Raw genomic sequence first — 22,142 nt, forward strand, 5'->3', positions numbered from 1 at the left:
AGGATTTAAAGCAATGATTAAATACAACATTCCAATTCTGCCCATTCTATGCTTGTAACTACGTATTATAGCAAAAAAATGAATAACATAGTACTTATTTTTTTTACAGGATGACTTCACTCCCCAGGTATTTATTTCATTTATTCATATCCATTTTTGAAGTTAAATTGCATAAAACAAGTTTTCCTGAAGGCGGCTTTAACCTCCAATATGTCATCCGACAACCTTACTTATAATAATTCATGATATAATATATAAATATATTGTTTCAGTACCAAAATAGAAATTGACGCAAACCTTTGGGCTGTTAAAAACAAAACTATAAACAATTGAATTATAATGATAAGTAGGGAAAACGTGCATGCAATATAAAACATCAAAATATAATACATACGTTTTTTGAGATGGTGGTGGAGGTAAAGGCAGGGAAGAAAAGGAAAGAGATGAAGAGGGCGCGGATTGTAGTGGTGGGAGAGTACTGTAGTAGTAGTAGTAGTAGTAGGAAGGCAGGCCCAATACTTTCCTACATTGTTATTAAATGAAAAAAAGTAGACACATACTGCTATAGACGTGAGCTCATGATATTATTAATAGGACTATGATGTCATAGTTGCGTTTGAAACAAAAAAAACATAGTACATAGAATCTTGAGGATGTGGGTGTCATCATCAACATTGGAGCGGTTTCCCTGGTCCTCGCCGACGACGACGACGACGACATATTTCAGTTATTGACATCATTGTGGAGAGAATGAACGACCGACTCACCTTCGGATCTCGGACAAGAGAGTTTCACAAAGCTTGGACCACTGCTGGACACTCCATTCGCATCCAGGAGCAGCAAGTCCGTCCCTTTTTCAATACTTACCTGGATCTATATCCATCTGACTCACAAATCCACGAAATGGTCCGATGTGCTCGAGAAATTGAGGATTCTTCCCTCAAAGAGTTTTATTTAACCTTTGGCGAAGTCTGTGTCCTTGCTTCCGAGCTGAAAACACGGAGTGACTCCCCCAACGACCCTCCTGTGTCCATTACATCCAAAAACGATTCAATTCCCTCGTTGAGACCTCCTCCAATTCAGTTGATAAAAGCATTTCTATATTTTTGACACTTTTTTTATAAAGACAAATCAGTGATAAATGCATTAAGAAATTACTAAATTATTATTTATGGGTCCCTTCATCTACTATTATACTTATTATTTATTTATAAGTAATTAAGAAAGTCGTCATTAATTACGAAATGCTTTTATTATTAATTTAGACTCTAAAAGAAGATGAGAAAAATTCCAATTACGACATATTCTTGGGAGGTTCATGTAACCCAACAACATGGCGATCAGAAGTGGCTATTCCCTATCTCAAATCAAGTTATCTTACTTTTTACAATCCCCAACTCCCCAATTGGTCTCCGGAACTCATACAGCTAGAGCATCAGGCCAAACAAACCTCCAAAATATTATTTTTTGTTTTGAATGAACAAACTAGAAATGCTGTATCCATGATCGAAGTATCCTACTATGCGGGTGTAGGAAGAACTTTAATTACAGTTTTAGGCTCATATGTTGATAAAATGAAACAACTTGATTTCAATGGGGAAATTCCTACTTCAGAAGAGATAGAGGATTTATCATCTGGATTGTTAGTTGTTCATGATTTGATAGAGAGAGAAAATGCTCCGGTTTTTACAGACATTGAAAGAGCTCTCAAATGTTCAAATCAACTTTTAAATTGCACGACTTCTCAACGACAAAAATCCGATTATTTTCAGGATCTTAAATTTGTCAAAGACGGCAAAATTAAAATTGGAGATGAAATCCTCAGAGTACGTGAAGCCTTTGACGCGTTAGATACATCCCGGAATGGGATTATTTCGGGTGATGATTTAAAAATGGCATTCAGAGTTCATACACACCGTGATTTATCTCAAGAAGATCTTGAACAAATTATATCCATTATCGGTGGTAAAAACGCGTCTGTCAATTTTGAGCAATTTTGCTGCATTGTTTCGGAATTCAAGAAAAAAATGACATCTGAATGTTACCTTCGGAAGGATGCTACTGAAACCTTTTCCCCCAAAGCCTCAAGTTTTTTTCAAAATTTCGTATCACCAGTGTCCAAGTTCTTCCATAGAGTCCTTTCTCGATCCCCAAGTTGTTCCTTCCCGCAAGTAAAGTATAGACGAAGACAGGGAGGCTCCCAATATTTCCGCTCTAGAAGAGGGTCCTCAATTAGAGATGTTTATCTAGGTGGTGCTATCGATGCCTCTGGAGATGATTGGAAAAATACACTAGCAATACCTCTGTTGAAGGTAACGAATAATATTTTTGAACATAGATTAAATATTTATATTCATTCATTTTTACAGAAAAATGGACTCACCTTTTTTGCTCCAAAGTCTTATGTTTCTCAAAAACGCCGCACACCTATTGACTTTAGTTCTATAGACTCTTCTCGAGTCATATTCTTTTTTATTCCGGGTCGTTGCAAGTATTTAGCTGAAATGTGTGAGGCCTCTTATTACATTGGGCAGGGATGTAATGTGATCCTTTGTTTACAGCCTCTAAAAGAAGATGAGCCCAGTGTTAGTGCTGGTCTTCGCAAAGACTATTGCCGTGGTCGTTCATATTTATCAGATATTGCAAATCGTGAGGGAATCCCTGTCTTCGAAGAATTATCCGAGGGGTTAGACTGTTTAATTTCCAAGTGTAAAAGTTCTAAACTTCTCGGCGGTGCTAATTAATTGTTGTTCATATTGTGCGATGATGATGATTGATTTTATGTGGTCTATATATTTTGGACTTACTATTTGTATTCGTTTTTTTAGAACCATAATTCTCTTGATAATGATGAATCCTATAAAAGAGGGGTTCTTAATTTTAATTTTTATGAAATAATCGCTACCTTCATACACTGACTATGAAATATTTTTTATATAGATTTTTTATATAATTGATATTGTTATTACAGACTTAATTAATTTTAAATATAAATACGTACAAAGTGTCAACTATGTTTTTCTTTTACCATGACCATCTCAAAAATAAATCAATACATTATCATTTCTTTTCAACGTACAGGTTCCCTATTTATTAATTTCTGATGACTATGATTAATAAGCTACTAGTACCTATAAGACTTTTCTCTGCCTCAGCTTTTCAACTGGGGAAGTACATGGATTCAAATGCGACGTCCAAGGTTGTGACATCAAGGAGTCGGATGATTAGAAATTTTGTAGAGATGGAAAGGAGGAAGTAAGTATTACTTATTGTATAAAAAGCCCTTCTGATTCTATCTATTCCCTCTAAAAAATATTAGATTGGAAAAGGCACGAAAAAATGCAATTATAGAGCGTAAAAATCGGACCGTTTTAGTGAAAAACTATGACAAGCCTCACAAATTCATAATGTTTGAAGAAAATAAGAAAAGTCGAAACTACAATGAGCTCATTGAAGGTGACTTAAGAATGCTCATGGCGCGCTCTGATTTTCAAGAAAATTTGAGTGGTCTATCTTTTAAAATTACAAAAGTTCGTGTTCATCCCTCATACAAGTGTTTGTATATATTTTGGATCACTGACACTCCTAGCGACGAGCGATCCATCAATGAAAAGACAGATAACATCCGTGTTAATTTGAGACACGAGTTAGAAATACTGAACAACGTTGGACGAATCCCTGAACTTATATTTGTTAAAGATGTAGAATATCTTCGGTTAAAAATCCTTGAAGACAATTTTAGCTATGTACAGAAATCCATGGGCCCCGAAAAGGTAATAATTTAGTATATAATATGTGATATTATTAGAAACGTCATACTTTTATTAAATCATCATTTGAAAGGAATGTCGGTGGGAATTTCAAATAAAAATAACATGTTTCCAAAAATGATATGTGTGTACTACACTTGACAATTAGGCACACAACAGATAATTAAATAACTATGGTTATTCATTTATTCTTTATAGCTTGGAAATGAGCCAGATGACTTCTCATACAATAAAAAATCCGATCTCTTACGATTCCAAAGAGATGATGTTATGGATCAGGTAAATAGTAGTATAAAAATAAAATTAAATTTTGTAATATTTACATTGTCATCCTCTTTATTGAGTAAACATTAACTTAGTATTTGGATGATTTGATTGGTTAGAAATATTTGAGGGTGGAAGCTTAATTGATAAATATAAGGTAAAGCATGGATCATAATTTTCAAATTGCGTCTTTGTTATATCCATGTCTTGAGTGGTTTTTTATGTTCATTATCATTTCTCGTGGGCTTATAAGTCATATAATTTGAGTGCCCCTTTACGTTCACCTCTCTCTCTTTTAATTATTTATTAGCAGTACCTAGGTATTTTATTCGGTTATATGACACAGGATTTAACGGATGACTAGTAGATTTCACTACTTTTAATTGTAATTTTATATTCAAACGAGGACATAATTTGAAAACATTATATTGATCATGTAGATATCACTGACTAGCGGTACGATAGGTCTTGGCAATACTTTTTTTAATTAGGAGTCGGATAAAACACTAATTTTTCTTCAATAATATAGAAGATTACTCCTTAAGAAATCATCAGTATTATTCTCCGTCTTTCATGATTACACTCATACGTAACTACTCAATACTTATATCAATTTTAATGACTTGTTTTCTCCTCAAGAATGAAAGAATAATTATAAGGCTTTGAGATTTTATTTTTTGATGTGATGCGATTATTGAAGAGTACTTTAGGTTCTAGAGCACTCAACAACAAAAACAGTGCTCCTAAGGAAAATACTAGATAGTACATGCAAACGATGCAATATTTCATAAATACTACAACATTGTTATTTCTTATATCAAAAATATGTGTGTGGCATACATCGGAGAGCACTATATACAATGTACCCTGTATAAACGCTCGATGTTACATGTTAAACGACTGCAAGGTCTATATTGTTATGTCTTTGGTTAAAAAATGTTTTCATTTGGTTTAAAGATTCATACATACATTCTTATATTCATACAGGTAAACTTTGATTGATCAAATTACTATTAATTATAATGGACTACATTTGTTAAAATATAAAACCCTAACTTTAGCGATTAAATTATTTATTTCATTTCGCACTTAATTTTACGCAGCATGTTTTCACCAAAATAGACATTTTCCATGTATTTTGTTGTCAATTTATCAAACTTGGGTTACGTCGTTACGTCTATTGTGCTATGCAACATTTCTTCCAGTTAGAAACTGAAAAAAGGTCCAAAATCCAGTCAGTAGTAAGTCAAATTTCTTCCAAGTATGGAATAATTCCTCAGATTTGTTCAGAGCTTGACAATAACTAATTCAAATTCAACTAATTAACGTTAAGAACACTATTATTGTTATGATTAGGAGAAGAATGATTGCAAAATCGACAGTTGACAGCAAAATACAGACTACATTTTCATGTTAGAGAGGTAACGTAGTGCTAAAGTATAAATTAAATGATGGTAGCCATTTTTTTTTTGTTGCTTAAATTTGTTTTGTGCGCTTAAACAATGATACATTATGATCATTGAATAACGTAAGTGCTTATATGAATTTTATTAAAGACTTGCTAATACTAAAACAAACAAGTTCTCGTTAATTGTTTACTTTTGATTTTGTTTGTATTTTAATGGATTCTCTATTATAGCAATGCTTTCTTTCAAAATGTTTTCTCCTGTGTAATTGATGACATAGTTTGAATGAAAATTTAAATAGAGTTTATTACTATGTTGCAAAGCTATTTATAGTGTAGTATGTTGTTTTGTAGCCCGACACTATAGTGGTACCGGCATGCTGACACAATTAAAGCGTTACTTTACTAAGTTAGGTATTGGGACCAGTACTTTCAGCGCCACTACGCCATTAAAAAATTGGCTGGTCCATGATTTAACCCGCCAAATTTATGACCAAGTAAACAACAAGAATACAAATAAGATTTTCTAAAGAAAATACTTCACTTTCGGAGCCTAGTCTCTACCCCCGATCAAAAATTCTACAGGGAATAAGTATATGTGAATAACCCTTTACGAGATTTCTATTATATATTTTTGTCGAAAAAGTGTCAGAAAGAACTGATACCTATTTTGGTAACTGAACTGGTGTAGTATCGAATATCTACTCCCATAAAAAAGTACTCCCCGGTACAAATCCCAAATGGGATTAATGAAATAACTATAGCTCTTGTCCATTATTCAGGCAGTACACATCCTGGAATAAAAGGTTACTCCCTTGCAAATTATGGGTTTGAAGTCCTATGTATATGGATAAAAAAAAAATGGAGAAAAGGTTTATATCTCAGTTATCTTAAATTGTATATTTGTATTCTTCATTTTATCAATTGTCTTCAATGACAGCTTAATAATTTACATATATTTTTTGACATAATCGAAAGGGTTGCTGTTGGTATGTCCTAGATATATAGCAACTTCTTCAAAATGATTTGAATCACTCAAGCGCAACTGAACAATACAGGATTTGTTTTCCAAACAAGGTTCAATCATTTGACTGCAACCACAGTATTATATCTGCGTTAAGCACAAATGCAGCTGCAAAAAGCTGAACATCTGTTGTCCATGCAATGGGTAATGCTATTCTACCTAGGTTTTCTTCAACGTTCTCTACGTGGTTCTTTAATTCTTCTGTTGTTTTTTTCATCTTATGCCTAACACAATAGGCTGTCTAATTTTGATATTCGATGATTCTGCCACTGTTATAGCGAACGAATTGCTCCTGACAAAAATGATAATCTGTTTGGTAGGTCTTATTCACATTAACTAGACAAGTTCAGCTATCATTGTCCCTGAATGAGCCTGTTTAAAATACGTACCGAAAGGAGCAATTGCCATCACCTTTCATCCTTTCAAGTGTTACAGGTTTGATGAGTAAACATCCTTTTTTTCTGGAGTGATGAATGCTCTGAATCGTTAGATGTAATTGAGCAGACTTTTTTTTCATTTTTCCAATAAGAAATGATAGGGTTATATATAATTGCTCAGTGCTCTGTTTTCAATCTTCTCGACTTGTATATCATCTTCAGTTGTCTCTTTTTCATTTGTTGCCTTTAAGTTTTCATCATCTTTGAGAGAAGTAAAGATTTGCTATAAGAAGCAAATGTTTTGCTTTGTCTTCAGTATTTCAAAAAATAAAAAAAAATTTGAATCCATGATAACTGATTGGAAAAATCTATAGCCAATGTCGGCTGTCTCCCAGACATGAGAAAAAAGGGTGACATCTTTGTTGATCGATGTACAGTTGTACGATAAACAAATAGCTCAAGACATCTCGACCATCCTTCTGGGTTTCCTTGTGGAGTATTAAGTTTATTCTTAATACTCCACTCTGGAGGTGCTGGAGCCCCCAAAAAAAAAAAATAAAGGAATTTTTGTTTTTTACTAGATAATTTAATAAAAATTTTCTCCAAAAAATTTAGTTTCTTGTGAATAACTGTAGATTTTTGTATTTTTTTCTACGAAAAAATTAATACTTCAAATTCTCTTTTTTTTTTAAATTTAATTTTTGGATTTTTTATCCAAAAAAAATCCATATATATATATATATATAATCCTGCGGAATCCCAGTAAAATGTACACTATTACCATGAATCAAAAATAAAACTTCCTTGATTTATAAAACTTGTTTTATCACCTAATTGAGAAAGGCCATTTGTTGTTGCAACCTGTATAAGCTTCCTGTATGTGTTTTATTCAAGATTCATTTGATTTATGCTAGAGTGCACCTGTTAACTTTTTTGATGAAAATTTTCAAAAATCATAGTTCATAGGGTGCTTTGCTCTGCTCTTTTTTCTCAAGAAGTTACGTTATGTGATTGGCCTTTCTTCTGGTCTTGAAACATACACTTTAGAACAATTCTTCAAAATTTGGCAAGGATTGGACAATATCTTATGTTGGCACATTTGGATTAAACATATTGGATAATTTTCATTTCAATGTATAACATAAACAATTCATTTACTTTTTATCAAATTTGAATAATTTATATTTTCTTTCAATATTAGTTTGAATCACATAGACTTAGATACTATCAAGGTTAATAGAAATACAAGGTTATTCCATAACAAGGCAATAGACTGCTCTTTAGGTAATAAGAAATGATGTCTTGACTTAAATCAATTTTCTTTATGTCAGCGTTGTTTGCTTAGATCAATGCTGACGTTATTTATGTCAAGACCGTGACATAAACTTTATTCCGGAAGGTAGAAGAAACAATGTTAGAATTTTTAAGAATACCATATGGTCAGAAGTCTGTAGCTCCATATTTAACAATTTGATGATGTTTTCGAAGTTGACTCATAGGTGAAGGATTAGCACTGAGTGTGAAAGGAAGATAACTCTCCAATTGAGTTTTTATCTAAAAATAGTAAATGCGTCCAAGAGTAAATGTTATGTTTGTCTTTATGTCTTCAACAATATTATTTTCTTCTTCAGACTTTCTTTCATCATACTGTTCAATATAATTTCCTCTGTATTACTGATCAAAGATGTTAATAATTCTTTGCAAAAAAAATCTGTTTAACATAGATCGAAAATAAGAATATGTCAATATATTTGCTAATTTTTAAACAAATCTAAAGTAAACCTCGGTATATACAACCCTTAAAACTACCTATGCAAATGGCCAGGAAGATCGAAAGAGGTTGCGGCAGAGGGATTACCCTTATATTTATGATATCTATAAAATATAATATGCTTAAGTTATGATACCAAAGATGTACTCTTGAGAGCCTACCTATTAATAATAGATGCTCTCTATAATGGGTCATTATATTGTCAATGTATTTATTATTTTTTCACATTATATGTCATATAATTTAATAAAGAAAACTTAATGACAAAACATTACCTAAATGTTCACAAATTTATCACAAGAGATAAAGTATAATCTTAATTATAAATGAAGGATTTATATAGAATCAGAAAGTAAAATTGGATTGATAGGATTTTGATGTAAAAATCTTGAAATTTAAACATTTAATAAGTCATTATTGTTTTTGAATCTACATATTGTTATTCTTTATGAAGTCGCCTAAAAAAGGCAATTTACACAATACCACCCCAGAAATTTGGATGAGATTTAGAATACATTAAAATTTTTATTTCCTAAACTTCAAATCTATTTTTTTCAATCAAATGATTGGTTTCCGAGTTTTAGGTAGTCCTTTATTTTTGCAATTTTAGTCAAACCTGTGATGTATTTAGAAAGTTTAAAATTGTCATATCTTCTAAGCCTCTGAGTCAATTTATAAAATTAAAGTATTTTTGAAAAGTCAAAATATGAGAAAAAAATCTTATTTAGAACTTATTTTTATATCATGTTATTTAAGGACCTTGATATTATATTATACCATTTGACCAAGAGTATCAAGATTTATCTTGATCAAAGTGAATGCATATTTTAGGTCTGAATGATAGACTCTGGGACTGAGAATATTTTTAGATCCTACTAGTGGATAAATAACATAAGTAAATACGATTCAGCTCAGCAGTGGGCCTCTAAAATTGGTAAGCCCCTGAGTTAAGCCCAGGTTTACCCTTGTATTAAAGTGACTGTCATCGTTATATGTAAATATTAAGATGATAAAAAACGATCTAATATACAAATAAATCCGGAATAAAACTTATTAGCTTATTTTTATTTTTCAGAATACTTTCTCTGTTGAAATTGTACCACAGCTAAGTAAATATGAAAAATTTGAAATTCGGTATACACCACAGTTGTTGCTAAAATTGCAAAAGTAAAAGGCTGTATCTCAGGAAACAATATTTTCATTACAAAATAAAATATTTGGAGTTTGCAGATAAAAATCTACATTTATACTAATTTTCATCGAATTCTGAGTTCCTGGGGAGAAAAACCTTTAGGGATTTGCTGCTATTATTTGTTGAGGTCAAGCGATTAAATAATATACCAACAAAAAAGAAAAAAATGATATTGAGTCGACTTGGAGTTTTTTATTATTTCAAAATCTATTCACAATTTGAGTTAAAAAAAAATCAATTTTCCAATTAATGCAATACTAAACTCGAATGGGTACTCAGTAGAGCGCAAAATCTCCGTCTACTTGAGTGAAGTATCTCAATTTGCTTCAAAGTTATGGTCGATGATGCATTTTTTACCTTTTTGTGTTACCTTGACCTCTTAAGATTTTATGAACTCTTATTGTATATTCATATATCATTTTCGTACCAAGTTTATTCAAAATTGATTTGTAACTTTTGGCTTAATCCTAGTGACCAACAAACAAATAAACAGGGTCAAAAGCATCTTTGGTGGAGGTAATAAGAAAAACTAAACAACAACCAGTATTTAATGACTCATAACTATTAAACTTTAATTGAGAAGTGAGGCGACTTTTTTGACCATAATATATGTACTTGCCCTTATCATTTAACTTCCTAGAAGACCGATCATAAATTACCTCAAAAAGTTACAATTTACTACTTTTTGACTGTATGTTCTCATGTAGTTTATTCATTTTTTCCTCTTCTTTTGATGATAATTGTAGCTCATATTTACATATGTCAGAGTAAGTAGATACTTTAAGTAGTGTTGGATCGGTCTCAAAAAACTGGAGTCCGGTCTTGATTAATTTTGTCAAACCTAGGAGGGGTCCTTATTGGCTTTTTATGGTAACTACAAGAGGTAATATGACATATACCTATGGCAGGTTAGGTTGATTAGTATCAAAATATAAAATTGATTTGCTAGCCTCTCCAGATGATATGGTACAAGAAGTATCGAAGATGATAATGCCTACTCCCATAATAATGTCACCACACCTGGATTTAGATATTATGAGAGAAGTTCAAGGTGAGTCCTTGTGTCATGATGTTCATAATTACAAGATCACACAAGATTAAAGAACATTATAAACTTGGCACTTCACTTGAAGAAACTATCAAACTAATGAAAAATAAATTCTATATATAAGTAAATGATAGTATATTCTGGGCAAAAAATATTCATGATAATTTTCCTGAAACACTAAAAATAGAACTTTTTTTTTTTTTGATTAAAGACGCCTTCAAATTCAGAATGAACATAATATATTTATAAGTCTGTTTTTGGTGATCCCATTTAGACCCGAAATGGTTGAACAAATGAATCTGGAATTTAGCAAATATACATATTAGATAAACAAGCATCTTCCTAATATTTTTCTTTCTAGTTCCATTTCTATCTTCCCAACCTCGAACGTACATTTTCTAAAATCTAAGAGATAAATCATAATTATCACTCTAAATAATAATAAAACAGTGCTTCTGGCGGACAAAACAAGTTTATTTGCATCAAAACATTTTCCAGCTCTTGTTTATCTACTAGGTTTAAAACTTATGAGGAAACTAAAAAAAAACAAAAAAACCCGTAAAATTTGCAACTTTACTTAGTTATATTTGTAAAAAGAATAAGTTAATAATATACAATAGCACCATACACCTCGTTGCCTTTGTTGTATCTCACAACCTTTCCTCCGAATAGAAACAGAAGAAAACACGACATCTCTTGGTGATTGGTCACAACTATGGAAGGATTGTTCAATAATTGCTGGGAATTGTTCACATCTCTTAACAAGAGCAATTTCGAATTCAACCAATCAATATGCAAAACATAATTATAATGAGAATAAAGCTAGAAACATTGCCAGCTGACAATAAATACTGAGCAAATTTGCATGCTAGTGAGGAAAGGTTGAAGCTTATGTTATGTTTTTTTTGTTGTTGCTGGAATCTCTTAGCAGCAACACGACGACACTATTGTTTGGCATGTAAACAAACTAATAATAATTCTACAATTAAAAAATCATTGATGCATTGATTATTGGTCGAAAAAATCCAAATTGAACGGGGAGCTTTGATGCGCATTCTTGATGGAAAAAATATTTTGAAATTTATTCTCAATAATAAAGGCATGGAATTCTAAAGACCTGGAACAGTCACGCATAATTTCAATTGAAAAATCATGATAGGTTGAAAAAAAAGGTGATTGGTATTTTTACTCCATTTTTTCAAGAAGGGAAATATAAAAAAAAGAAGCTAAGGTGGAAGCGTGTATGAGTAACATACATTGTGATGTAAATCGTGAGTATTTGGGGCATGTCAAAAAAAGGAAACCGAAAATCAACATGGTAACCCTGACAATTTTAAAAATGTTTTTAAGAAGATTATATACAATTGTACAATTTTGACTCTGCAATAAATCTTCAGGGTTACGGTTCATCTTTTAAGGGTACACACGAATGTTCAATGAGGTTTTAAATAAAATTGAAATCTATTTAGGCGAGGAAGTTCACTACTCGCAGCATTAAATAATAATGACAGCAGCTGAGGAACTTCATTTTTCAGATTACCCATTCCAAAAGAACGGGCTTGCTAAAAAATCCACACGATTTAAATTACTATACATAGGTTAGGCAGTAAAAGGTTTAAGTAATGTTTATTTTCTCATTACTATGAAAAGGTTCAGTTATTATTTTTTGATATTGTGTCTCTGCCGTCCGTTTTTCATAAACAAACTATACTAATCATTTTGTCATTTCATCATCATGAGCGAGCGACAAGCAAAAAAGTAGCGCATCTCAAATCTCCTAGATGCTGGATTTGATGTGATGAAGATTACATACATTGTTAATTGCTCTAGGAGCCTGGTTTTTAAGTTGGCCTAGATGAAAAAATATTGGTGAAGACCTCTCTAGGATGTCGGGAAGTGGGAGGTACAATTTAAAGAGGGATACGAAGTTCTTGTTAAGTTTTGAGAAGAATATAAAGGAGAATCACACTAAGTTGATGAATCGCCTAGCCAACGACTTGTTTGGGGCTCCTAGGACCATCTGGAGGGCTATAAAGTACAACTTGGGATTATTTTATTTCACAAGTATCCCATGCTACCTTCTAATAGAGGGGATGAAGGCCAGGAGGCTCGAAATGTGCAAAAAAATCCTCACATGGATAAAGGCAAATAGGTCAATTGTGAAAATTTTGTAGAACAAGAAAATTTTCGTAGTTGATCAATTCCACGATTACCAAAACGCATGCGGAAACAACAGAAGATGCCCAAGAGGATTACCACACCAAATATCCGGCCCAAAAAATGGTTCTTGGGGTTATGGCCTTTGATGGAAAGAAGATGCCCCTGTTCTTTTCAAGGCTGAACAGAAAATATGCCAGAAGGCCTACTTTAAGGTGCTTAAATACACCATCTTGTCATGGCTGAAGACCAAACACCCAGAGGATAACTACATGTGGACACAGGATGGTTCCCTTTCTCACACGTCCACCAAGTGTCAAAAGTTATGCGCAGATAATATGGGCCGATTCTGGACCAAAAAGATAGGGGAGATTTGAATCTACTGGACTTTTCTAAATGAGGCACATTGTAGGAGGAAGCCAACTGGACCTCACACCCAAATTTTGGGCTCACTTATGTTCTTCATAGTTTGGGCCAACTTTTCAGATGAGTTTGTCATCAACTCCTTCATGGCCTTCAGGGGGAATGTAAAGGGCGTGTTTGATAATGAAGGTGGCCATATTGATTTTTTTTGCCAAAACATTGTGTACATGTTATGTTAACAGTATTTATTTTTTTCCTATTATTGAAAATATAAAATTATTGATGTATTTCTAAATACAACGCTCGAGTCCACGTTTTGCTGCCCTACCCTGTATATTTCCTACTCTCATTTTTTCAACCTCGTATGTACTTTACTTTTCTACAAATTAAACATTATATAATGATCACCAGTGGTCTTATTGGGGTCCTTTGGGGGAGGAGGATAGGTTGGCGCTCCGGTTGTGTTCTTCCTAGAGAAGGGAATATACTATATGCATAGGGACTTCAAAAATGATTCCTAGTTTAGATTGTGTAAAAGTAATCATTGTAGAAGGGATATGTGTAGTTAGTAGAAAAGGAAAAATGGGTTCTCCTTTTTCTTTTTTATTCATTATTTAATAAGTCGTGTTAAGAATTTTCGCCTATTTTTAGTGTAAATTAATTTAAAATGCGTAATAAAATAAACATAAATAAATTTAAAAGTAATTACTAATGCTATTTTTAATGCTGAAAGGATCTCTGTTTTATAGCAGTTATTCATTTTCTCTTCCAAAAATCTTAAAACCGGAAGCTAAAAGTAATAAAGGTCTTAATTCAGGTGTACCATATGTCTCGATCCAGCCTTCTCCTCGCGCTCTAAACAAAAAAAAACCACATTTCTAGTAATACTATAGTGTTTACGTATACTTAATCAGCGCAACTGCATCTGACCAATAAAAGTACCATTAAAATATAAATATATATAACCAACCACGTGCCAAATATTATTTTTTAAATTAGAAAAACTTGATGTATTTTGGGCATACATCAACACATGTCATGTGTTTTCAGAGTGTAGACAAATGAAGTAAAAAAGATTGGAAATGTAAAAAAGACCATAAGAAACTGAATCATGGCTCTTGGATTCTTCGCAACCTTTAAAATATCAAAAGAAAAGTTCTGAAGGTACCCTTCAAAAAAGTTATGATTTTTTTTTTTGCTGGAAAATAACAGATTGTGCAAGGGATTTCCATTTTTGGAGTAAAGACCCCAATAATTAGTTGAACAGAACGTCAAAATCTCATTTTTATCATTCAACGTTCCAAAAAAAAGAAATTCGTATTCTGTTCACAGGCCTGATTTTTACGGGGAATTATCATTTACAGTTCATTGAGTCGTTTTTTCTGCTGTTCAATGTAGGATATACACTGTATAAGTTTGCTCCCTATTCATAATTTCTCTTTCCATCTCAAAATCGGAGACAGCAGCAGGGGAAAGTTGAAATTCAATTATTGAAACCTTTTAATAATAAAGAAATAACTGAATTAAATTAAGCGACGAAAAAGCTATTTTATTGGACTAAGAGGAGAGAGACTAGGAGTTGGTACATGGACTAAGAATGAGGCCGGAAGAGATAACATCTCATTATGTAAAGTACATGGACTACATATTTCTACGATGTGATCTCTTTCGGCCTCGTTCTTCAGTCTATGGATCAACTCTGAGGCCCTCTTTTCTCTCTTTCGTAAGAGACGAACTCATAACCTTTTCCTCATAATGAGATCTTCCATCTACTTTAATGATCTATCCTTCAAAGTCCTCCTACTCCAATGGCAATTATTTATTATTTATTTTGCAAGATTATTTCCTTATTATATAAAGGTTGCGTGAATTGAATTTTAACTTTGCGCTATCGCGTTCTCCAATTTTGGGATAGAAAGATAAAGTATGACCTGGGGCAAAGTTATACTGTGTATCCTTAATGAGGTCTAATTTTTGATTCGAGCTATACATTTCTTTGGTGTAAGGATATCTTCAAAGGTCTTATTTTTATAAATCTTTTCAGGGAATATTTTCCCGTTTGATGTTGCCTCTTCTTTCTCAATTCATCCCATTCATTTTCGGCCCTACATATCAACACATTTTCTTCTTCTTTAATAATAATTTAATTACCATAGTAAAATGTATCCAAAAAAATAAGTTTTATAAATCTCAAACTGAACATCAAATGTTTAATATGTTTTTACAATTAAAAAATAAATATAAGAGGGAAGTATTTTTTTTTTTGTAATGATTTAATTGAAGGTCAAATAACATTTTAAATTACATCAGTGGACCATAAAAAAAGGGTAGTCTGACCTTGAAAATAATGTGATATATAATTTTATACTTCCATTATATATGTATACACATACTGTGCGTTTATCTATTATTTCTTCTCACAAAAGATATAGGCTAAAAAATCATTCACATCATTAGGATATAACTCTAACTGTTATTGAATACATTATAAAGATGTGTGCCTTTGATGAGTTGGGTACTTCTATATAAATATTTGTAATTTTTTATTTGTAAAATTTTTCTAATTTTACATTTCACCAGAATTTTATTTCCAAACTGATTAAAATCTTAAATAAATGTATTCTGTAGTTACTTATAATCTTTTTAAACCCTTCTGAAAATCGTTATATGTTTTTGAGACCCAATTAATTTGTTATGAATTCGGTCTGAACTGGTATCTTTGTAAAATTCAGGTTTCACAAAAATTCGGTTCCACACCAAAAAGTGGGTAATGTACACACAAAAATCAAAAATTTTTTTTTTTCTTCTGTTGCATAATTTGCCGTAATGAACTTTTTTAAATCTTTATAAAAAAATAATCCTATTTTCAGATTCAGTGCTATATTTTGACATGAACCAAATATATAGATAAAAATAAAAGTAAATATAAATTGATACAAACTTTTTAGCATTTGAAAAATGAATTATTTATTACTTTATCTTGATTACAATGAATAAGAAATGTATATAACCACAAAACGGAAATTCATTATTCAATTATCAAAATAAGATTTGGGGATTTTAAATAGATTAGCAATACTAAGGATACTTAGGTGTGGGGGGGGCTTTAAGTGTCATTCCTAGATGAGACTAATAATATATGACATGTTTGTAATATACGAAATAATAAAACAAAAAACAACAAAAAAAAAAAAAAATACATGCATTCCTCAATACTTTTGATTATGTTAATTAAAATGTCCTCTTTGTTTTCTGGTCTGGTTTTTATTTGCATAGTTAGTTATGCAGTAATATTCAAGTATACTCGACGCTCATAGCGAACAAAAAGAGTGTTTGTACTACCATTGCTTTTTGCAAACAAAAAGTGGTATTCTCTTCACTACTTGTTTTTAAGTTTTAGACAGGAATTTATACATTTTTGGTCGTTAATTATACATCAACATCATTATACATTTTTGCTAACTGATAATTTTTGAAATTAAAGACACCAATTCATTGATTTAGGGGTGCTACAGCCCCTTCGGTGCACCCTCTGGAGACTCTCCTGACACAAATTTGTCAGCTAAAAAATATTATTTTATAAAGGTTATTGAAAATTTGTCCTTTAAAAATTGTTTGCTCTTCTATAATTAGTAAAAATAAGATTTGGCATCCTTATCTGGTTCGTTTGAATGAGCTTTCTTCCTCTTGTGGACTCTGAACCTTTTGAATCCGAATAAAAAAATATGTTGAGGATTTACATGCTTTAATGTTCTCGAATAAAAAAGAGGAGAAATATAATTTTTGACGATTTACGAGTTTTTGGTGTCCATAATTGTTTAATTACACAAAACTGGAGTAGCAATTTACGAGTTTTGGTCGTAACATATCACAATTATAAATAAAAAAAAGACTTTTCAGATTGCCAACAACAAATAAACTTACCCACTTTAAATGTGTAAGTTTTTACAACTCAACCTTGATATGTATCTCTCATATATGTCTTATTATGGAGTAAACTTTGCACGTTTTTTCTCAAGATTTCCCTCAATTTGATATCATTGTGTACAATTACCTAATTATTTTTTCATGATAAATTGTGTATACCTTCCTTGTTTCAAAATATGTATGTACGTTGGTAGATACAACTATTATATTTAGATAATAGCTTGATGAATATTGTATATACCTACGGTAAATGTCTAATTATGGATAAGGTTTAATATGTTTCTTATGATTGTGGTACTTAATTATAATTTGTTGTCATCTTTTTTCAATTTTGTTCAATCATTTTCAGCTTAAGTATTTAGCCTAGTAGTTGATGTTACGTAGGATATTGCCTTGAGGTATTATGTTACGGACAGTGAGGAAAATCAGGTATTTGGATAATACCTGTTAGTGTTGGCAATGCTCAGAATGACCGGGCAATATGTAAAATGTCCTGGTAATCTATAAAATTTCCAATAGAGTGGTCAATGTTCATTTTAACTGAATTTACATTGTCATGTGAAATGATTTTGGTTAATTTGATTATTAAACAATTCATTGCTAAGTAATTTGATTATGATACAATTTCATTGCTAAGTAATTTGATTATCTATTTTATTTTCATTGAAATTTATATTTTATTCACACAATCAAGCCATAGTATTATAAGAAATTCTCATGAAAGGCAAAATATACCTCAGCCAACAGGTTTTGCAGATGAACGGATGGCCCTTGAGAGGGATCAAAACCTATCTCCACCACTATCTTGAGTGTCGAGGACCCTTTCGAATATATTATAAAATTCCTTGGCTTATGGGTTACGCAGGTGAACCGTTTGTCCACAAGGGGGATCAAAATCTATCGCTGCCACTATTCAGAATATCAGACCCTTCTAATTTCCTATGATACTTCCTGGCCCACGGATTTTACAAGTGAACCATTGGTCGAAAAAGTGGTTCATTAGCCACCACCACCGTTTCATTGTACATCAATTATTCACACAACTCAAGAGATCGAATATTTTTTTGTATTATACTCAGTGGCTCTGTAAAGGTATGTGTAATGTTGGTGGTGGTTTATGACTGTCATGTGGTTCCTCTGCAAACGGAGGCCTCAGGTGTTTTGAATACTAAAATGTAAGCAAAGAAGGTGAGCAATTTCAATGAAAGTGATACAATGTGGGTATATCAGGATGACTACAGCAACAAGTAAAGATCTTATAAAAATTAACTATTATAATTTTTTGATCCAAGTCAATTTGTTTGGAGTCTGTGCAATTGCACCGCTTAAACACTTGCTCATTTCCATCCTAGATAATTAATGTGGTCAGTCGTAATGTAACTTCTCTCTCTCTCTGACAACTTCATCCACATTGGGGAATTACTCCTTACGAGGCTCGAACTGCTTTCTTACATTTAGCTGTTTTAACACATCATTTTTGTCCCTAATCTATAATATCTGTTCTCTGTTACATGGATCACAACAGACAAGATATAGGGGGGATCAGTTTTTTCACGGCCGATACTTGGAACTTGGACTTTGACATACTGTCCTACCTCAGTCTCCTTAAACTGCCTTGATGAGAGTTTCATCATCGTGTTTTCTTGTTCTTCTTGCTTGATTAGCTCCCCACTGTTGCACTTGGCCATCCTGAGCAGATTATAAATATGAGCACTTGAGATATGCCCAATCATCTTCATTTTATCCCATGGTAACGCTGGAAGTTTATAAAGTGTGGCATTTAAGGCTGCATAATGTAAAATTTTGTTCTCCTGATATAGATTGTTCACAGAATACCCATTTCTTGTCATCATCTGGTGTTCTCTCTATGCCCTCCACTTGGGGCCCTTCCCGGTCTATATTTCCACAATATCTAAAAGATGCTTCTCCATAGTTATATCGCACTCTTTGGATAAATCTGAACCCTCAAGCACGACCTTTATCGGATGCCCATACGTTACTTGGTATAAAGTTCGCCCAATACCAAAGTGGAAGGCGTGATTCTTAGCATACTCAACAAACCACTGTCATGTCTTGAATATCTCTATTAGCTCTCTTATATGATTCCTGAAATTATGAGTGATGGAGATTTCCATGCACATGTTCTTCACCTACACAACCCATGGGCGGAGGTCTATTATGGATTATTAGAAGGGGTCCATAATGCTCAATTAAGTGGTGGCGGTAGCTAATAACACACCTTTTCGATCAGTGGTTCATTTGCACAACCCAAGGTATTATAAACCGTGTATTAAAGGATATTGAAAGAGGTCTTTGATAGTCAGGGAAGCGCTCGTGGTAGACAATAATCCCATTTTTGGACCAGTGGTTCACTAGCGTAACTTGTGGGCGTGGTGTACTATAATATGCTCAAAGGGGTCCTTGATACTCAGAATAGTGGTGGTGATAGGTTTTGATCCACCTTAGGGGCCAGCTGTCCACTTCCACAACCTTTTGGTCGAGATATATTTTGCAAAATGAAATGGAGTCTCTTGTTACAATTTCTTAACATACTATAGTTTGTCTGATAAAAATTTCATTGAAATTGCAGTAGATCGGGGATGTCTAACCTTTTAATATAATGGACCGCATTGTCACTTGAAATATTTTAATGGTTCACAGAACCTATTAACTTAATTTTGTGTCAAAATTTGCTATATAAAACAATACTATTATATACTAATTTATTTTCAATGTTTGACCAAATATACAAAAAGACCAAAATGCTTAAAAAGGTTAATGTGGAAACCCTGTTAGAGTTTCACAAAATAAGAGGAGATACCGCCAAATGTTTTTAAAAGTGTTTACGTATTATGAGCGTTCTACGTGTCTTGATAATATTTCTACAATTTTGCTAAAAAACACTACTTGAAGTGGGAATGAGTAGTAGCACATCTAAACACCACAATTCACAGGTTTACATACCTGCACTAGATTATCAAATTGCTTGCAATGAAATTTTTTCCCTATCAAATCCTTAATTATCAAACAAATGAATTATTTCATAATCAAATAACCCACAATAATTTTACCTGACAATGTAAATTAAGGTAAAATGACCACTCTTTTAGAAATTTTATAGATTGCACGGACATTTTGCACATAACCTACTCTGATGGCCATTTTGCACATTGCCGGCTCTAACGGGCATTTTGCGAAATGTCCGATTTTCCACATTTCCCGTGACATATATATTTAAATACGATACTAAGGTAGATTAAGTGACTATCATTAACATAAATATGTGTTCACACTGGCCAACTAAATTTGTACACGGATTAATCATGTGGTCATTGTCTCGCCATTTTGTTTATAGTTTTATAGTGCTTTAGTTGTTTCAATACAGAACTAAACTAAAAGTGGCAATACGTGTCTATTAACTTAAGGTGATGTTTATTTGCTGCGTGAAAACTTAACCTCTCCCCGAAAGATGCCGCTTTGGAGATACTGCATATGATGTTAGTTAATTGTTATGTAAGCAACGATTTCCTTTCCTGCACAGAATTTACCTTATTTATTCAATTAAAATAGTAAAAGTAATAATATTTATTATACTCTCAAGAACCTTAGTGAGAAAAAATTATATACAGTAGCCAACTAAATTTGGACAGAAATTGATCACGTGGCCTCCTTTCGCCACTTCGTTTATAGCCTGATATGAAAATCGGGTGTATTTTTTGAGTTGGCATGATGGAGAATGAATTTTCTTTCCAAAGATGTTGCTACTTAATTTTCTACTATATTCAATTATATTCAATATTTTTTGGACTCAAAGTAGAACGGGTGTAATTTTTACCTATGTCGACGGTTGATTTCCTTTTCTCTCTCCCCCCGCCTCGTCACAGCTGCTTGTAGCTGATCTAATTAAACGTCATACCAGCTAATATGCTCTTCTCCAAACATTCTTCAAATTGGCAGATTCACTATGTGGATGTTCGGCTTCTTTCATTTTTTTTAACATGACTAAAATACGCAAGATTGAAATAATTGCTTATAGTTTTGGAGTGCTCAATTTGTATGAGCGTCATGCTATGAAACAAATTAACAAAACACCTCTGTAAGCTTGCGTGTATATCTATGTCTATAAAAAAATTAATCCAAGGGACAGTTGTTGCTTTTAGATACCACAGATGACGTATTTTATCATTATTTTTCGAGACGTATCCACGTTTTTTTGTAGGATTCACCTAGTGAATTCAATTGAAAGAAATAATTCAAATGAAGGCTGCATAAATTAATTAGATCCTTAGCGCCTCCTTGCGAACAAAAAAGTATATTTTTAGCTAATTACATTTAGACAAAAGTTGATCGCGTGGTCTTTATTTGACCACTTGTTTTATAGCTTGAGAATGTTCAAGTTGTGTGAACACAGGTGTACAAAACGCTCTCAAAATTTACCTATCGCTTGTTTGTATTTTGTTCTGTTATATAATCATAATAAAAATAATTATATATTTGTTCATTGAAAATAATTGAATTAGTATACAAAGTTAATTATAAAACTTCTTCAAGCAAAAGAAACTACTCCCAACTTTTTTTAATTAAATATTATTAAAACTCACTCTTTTTATTCCAACTAATTTTTTAGTTTATGAAATTCGTCACTGTGTTATCTCATGAACACAAAAATTTACATTGTACTTTTTTTCTCATGTGTTTCTCCTTTTTTTCTCCTTATCAGTATAATAAAAGTTGTTGATTATTGGAATTCGAATAGCTTCTTTTTTGTTAAGCTGTAAACAATTCTTGACAACTTTGTATACCCATTCGATAATTGGGAAGAATTGTTTGATAGCCAACTGATT

At 32.3% G+C, this 22,142-nt stretch overlaps 2 protein-coding genes across 3 annotated transcripts in view; both read left to right on the top strand.

Moving 5' to 3' along the window:
- The first annotated feature begins 530 nt into the window (after positions 1 to 530).
- On the top strand, positions 531 to 3,011 carry raw (NDT-like domain-containg protein raw). Its single transcript, XM_071886750.1, has 3 exons — positions 531 to 1,082; positions 1,266 to 2,312; positions 2,370 to 3,011. Exons 2-3 carry the CDS (start codon positions 1,503 to 1,505, stop codon positions 2,742 to 2,744), a joined length of 1,185 nt encoding a protein of 394 aa, XP_071742851.1. The 5' UTR covers positions 531 to 1,082; positions 1,266 to 1,502; the 3' UTR covers positions 2,745 to 3,011.
- Positions 3,012 to 3,103: 92 nt separating this feature from the next.
- The window catches only part of LOC139904802 (uncharacterized), a 55,800-nt gene continuing 36,761 nt past the window's right edge, over positions 3,104 to 22,142 (top strand). For both annotated transcript variants that reach the window (XM_071886751.1, XM_071886752.1), the window contains exons 1-3: positions 3,104 to 3,255; positions 3,320 to 3,773; positions 3,969 to 4,049. In XM_071886751.1, the coding sequence (XP_071742852.1) occupies positions 3,104 to 3,255; positions 3,320 to 3,773; positions 3,969 to 4,049 (687 nt within the window). The remainder of the gene's footprint in view (positions 3,256 to 3,319; positions 3,774 to 3,968; positions 4,050 to 22,142) is intronic.

Source organism: Lepeophtheirus salmonis, chromosome 2, assembly GCF_016086655.4.
Source record: "Lepeophtheirus salmonis chromosome 2, UVic_Lsal_1.4, whole genome shotgun sequence".
In the NCBI taxonomy this organism is placed as follows: Eukaryota; Metazoa; Arthropoda; class Copepoda; order Siphonostomatoida; family Caligidae; genus Lepeophtheirus; species Lepeophtheirus salmonis.

Bases quoted from the DNA above. Each gene is read 5' to 3' on its own strand.
- raw (XM_071886750.1), top strand. From the start codon at position 1,503: ATGATCGAAGTATCCTACTATGCGGGTGTAGGAAGAACTTTAATTACA. The intron at 2,313-2,369 runs GTAACGAATAAT...TCATTTTTACAG, and splicing joins TAGCAATACCTCTGTTGAAG to AAAAATGGACTCACCTTTTT.